Below are 3,442 nucleotides of genomic sequence, written 5' to 3' on the forward strand. Positions count from 1 at the left end.
GTGTAAAATGGCAAGTGGTGGTGCTAAGTTTAGTCCCACCTTGGAAGTTGAAGAAGAGTTGGACCTCTTTATATAGTGGGTTCTCTCCACCACTCTAAGTGGTGTGTGAGAAGAGAAAGGGAAAACCACACGCGCGCGCTCGCTCGCCTCGCCTGGGCGGGGCGGGGCGGGGCGGGGCGAGGCGGCGCGTACATGCGACATGCGCGTGAATGGTCCGCCAAAATCCGGTCCGTCTCCTTGCAGGAGCGCAGCTTCCTTTTGCCGTTTTATTTTTTTATGTCTTGACAGACAAGTTTTTGATTTCTTGTCCGGTAAGTATACGAATTAGAAACCGAGTCGGTTTGGGATTGTGGTCGCGACACAATACCGCCTCTGGTCCTAATATATATACAGCTACCGGCTGCGGCCAGAGATACACCGAAAAACACCTAGGGTTTTACCTCATCTCACGACTTGCACCGCCATCGTAATCTACTCCATCCCAAACGCTGGCGTGCATCGGCGCGTGGGAGAGCAGGTCTCCGGAACCGTTCGTCTTTGCGATCCTGCACCGGGAGAGGACAAATTAGGTTTTTGGAAAGCGTTGTGCTCGACTGCTCAAATTCGTCATCACGGGTCGTCTTCCATCCAAGTCAGGCGGTGCTACTCATCGTCGTATTCATCACCGTCAGCAGCAGATCATCGCCAACATCGTCATCAACACTGTCACACCCATAATAGCTAACGATCAGTACGTCCAACATCCTTTGTTCATGTCTGTTTCTACAGCTATTGTTACATGCTTGCTGCTGTTATGCATGTCTTGCTGTTCTTCTAGTTTGCTAGATTATTGCATGCTAGTATCTCTTCTAGTCATGAATTATTTACTGGAATTAATCATGAACTTGCCTAATATTCCAACACAAAAAAACAAAAAGTGGATATTTATAGATAAAGTGTTACACACCAAATGTCAGAACTTCTTCGTATAGCAAACCCTCTGATGCTTCAGTGTCAGTGATCTCGACATCATAGCCTCTCTCTCTTCTAAATCAGTATGTTTAACACAACTTATCTCCGCCTTCTTCATTTCTATCACTCCCAGGTTTCCTCCTTCAACTTCAAAAGCTATACCTGTGTGCGGCTGTGTTAAAAAAATGCATATGATACATTAGTGTTGCAAGTAACTTGTATATCTTGGAACATACTCTAGGCCAAAAAGATAAACAGCAAATACAACACACACATGTTGCAGGTAACTTCCTTGTTCGCTCATGCTTACAGAAAAACAAAAGCAGCAGACATTGTAAGCATACAAAGGGTGCTTGCATTTAACATACCACATTGTTTAGGCAATCTCTTGTTAAGTCTTTGGACTCCTCCATATGATCCTGTGTGAAAAAAAGAAAATGATGATGAGATCCAAAACAAACTGTGCAAAAAAGAAGGGGTTAAATAAAAAATACAGAAAAAAGACCAAGTACATACAGTTTTAAGCTGTTGACCTAACCCTTCTTTCAAGGAGGACTTGGTTTTAGTTTCTATCTCTCGTTCAATCTGCATGCGGGCATCCATCAGACACTGCTCATAAAAAAGAGAGACACTAATTTATCTAAATATATATCGCAAAAGTGGATTAACACAGAAACAAAAAAGAAAGACAAAAATACCACTGGATACCTTCTCAAACTTTATTGTGCAAGTGAGCTAAGAAAAAAAGAAAAACTGCCCAAAAATCATTCAATAAAGTTATGCATCAGAGAGTGTTGTGCCGATCTTAAATCTAAATTCAGATTAGGGGAAATCAAACACAAAGATTGAGATCATTTCGGTTAGTAGGGCGGGCTTGAGAAAAGGTAATGCTCAGTGAGATGCAGGAGGCCCAAGACAAAAAATCCATATAAAGAATCTGGGAGTGTTTGTTTTACTAGTTACGAGTACATTAACAAATCCCAATCTTGCTTTGCTTTGGGCTTGCTTCATCTTAGCCAGCAGCTTTGGGATGATGACAGTTCCGATGTTGGCAATATTACGAGATGCCCTAATTAGCCGTGATGAATAGCGGCAATCTCCTATCTCCAGAGAGACAGCATGTAGTTGACTAGAAAAAGGGTAAAAACTATTAACTACAGTGGGATTAAAAAACACTTGTGAATGATGTTGTTCCCCTTCCTGCACTGATAAAACAATCACCAAAAGCCTCCATGCATAATACAAGATTTTGATTAGAAGACATGTAACGTATCTTCAGAAACCAGTGAGAGAAAATGAAAAAGCATGTCTCACCCTCGACTTGAGTGACGGAACGGAGTCTGGCTAGAAATGGCCAGCAAATCAACTATGACATACTCTCTCTCTCTTCAGTACAAAGACATTTTTAGAGTAAAATAGTATTACGTAATACGTATAACCCCACACTGGCGCAGCCTGATGTATAATACCACACTGGCCCAACAAAATCAATTATCTCAGTATGCCGAATGCCTTAGAAAAATTCAAACAAGCATTGGCAATGCTCGGTGCAAGCAGACAACTGAGCAGACATCAGTAACAACAAAGTACGAGTACATCACAGCAGAATTCAAAAATAGTTACCTTTGAAAAAATACGAGGTCGAGCTAAAACAAAAGCACTAATACGCTCCCCTCAGTTTCGTGATTCGCACCAATAAAAAAGCAGGAAAAATATACTTCTAACTAGTGAGGATGGTTAATCCGTTCACATATTTCTACTTGTAACTAGTAAAAGGAAACACTCCCAAATTTTCTTATGGAAAATGTAGAACATCAATTGTCTACTTTTGGTAGTTCACCTCATCAGCAGGGCGCGAGGACTCTGGAGGGGCGCTCGGATCGCCGAGCATCTCCTCGCAGGCGTCGCCGAGCATCTCATCGCCGGCGAGTTCCGCCGCGGAAACCTTCGATGTCGCCGCCCCGTGATGCGGCTTCCTTCCTCTCCCGTTTTCTCTCTGTGTATCAATTCGAACAGTGCCGTTGGGTGGCCTCTAGAAAGATGTTGAGTCTGGACCCACATTCCAGAGACTTAAAAAGGGAAAAACAAAATAGAAAACAGCACACCGTGTATAGTCACTCCTTTCCTTCACAAAAAAGCATTGAAAAAAATGTATATGAATTAAAAAAATATGAAAAAAAGAAAATACACAAACTAGTTGTGAGATCGGGTGATTGATTTGTGTTTGCGGGCATGGCGGAAAGCGGCGGTATTAGGGTGCTCATGTGAAACATAGTGAGGGTAGAGGATTCGTGGGGGAGCTGCCCCGTTCCGACCAAGCAAAAAAGTCTACTTGTGAAAAAATGTTTGTAAAACGACATGCAACTACCCCATGTCTCTCGACGCCACCCCCTACGACAAAACAAAAGTCCCCCCTAGTTGCTACCAATCTAGAAGACATCCAGTTGCGTGCCTAGTGTGGGACATGCAACTAGGATCCATGTCTCTCGAC

The 3,442-nt window shown here is 42.9% G+C and overlaps 1 protein-coding gene across 6 annotated transcripts in view; it reads right to left on the minus strand.

Annotated features, from left to right (window-relative positions):
- Positions 1–355: 355 nt before the first annotated feature.
- The window catches only part of LOC119365369, a 9,102-nt gene continuing 6,015 nt past the window's right edge, over positions 356–3,442 (minus strand). The window contains exons 4-8 of one of the 6 annotated variants that reach the window (XM_037630991.1): positions 2,792–2,947; positions 1,468–1,560; positions 1,320–1,370; positions 947–1,123; positions 356–702 (exon numbers count right to left, since the gene is read on the minus strand). In XM_037630991.1, coding sequence (XP_037486888.1) covers positions 953–1,123; positions 1,320–1,370; positions 1,468–1,560; positions 2,792–2,947 — 471 coding nt within the window. In that variant the 3' untranslated portion in view covers positions 356–702; positions 947–952. Of the gene's footprint in view, positions 703–874; positions 1,124–1,319; positions 1,371–1,467; positions 1,561–2,791; positions 2,948–3,442 lie in introns of those variants that run through there. The other 5 variants (XM_037630999.1, XM_037630984.1, XM_037631011.1 and 2 more) reach the window with 5 other exon arrangements.

The sequence above is a fragment of the Triticum dicoccoides genome, chromosome 1A, assembly GCF_002162155.2.
Source record: "Triticum dicoccoides isolate Atlit2015 ecotype Zavitan chromosome 1A, WEW_v2.0, whole genome shotgun sequence".
Lineage (NCBI taxonomy): Eukaryota > Viridiplantae > Streptophyta > Magnoliopsida > Poales > Poaceae > Triticum > Triticum dicoccoides.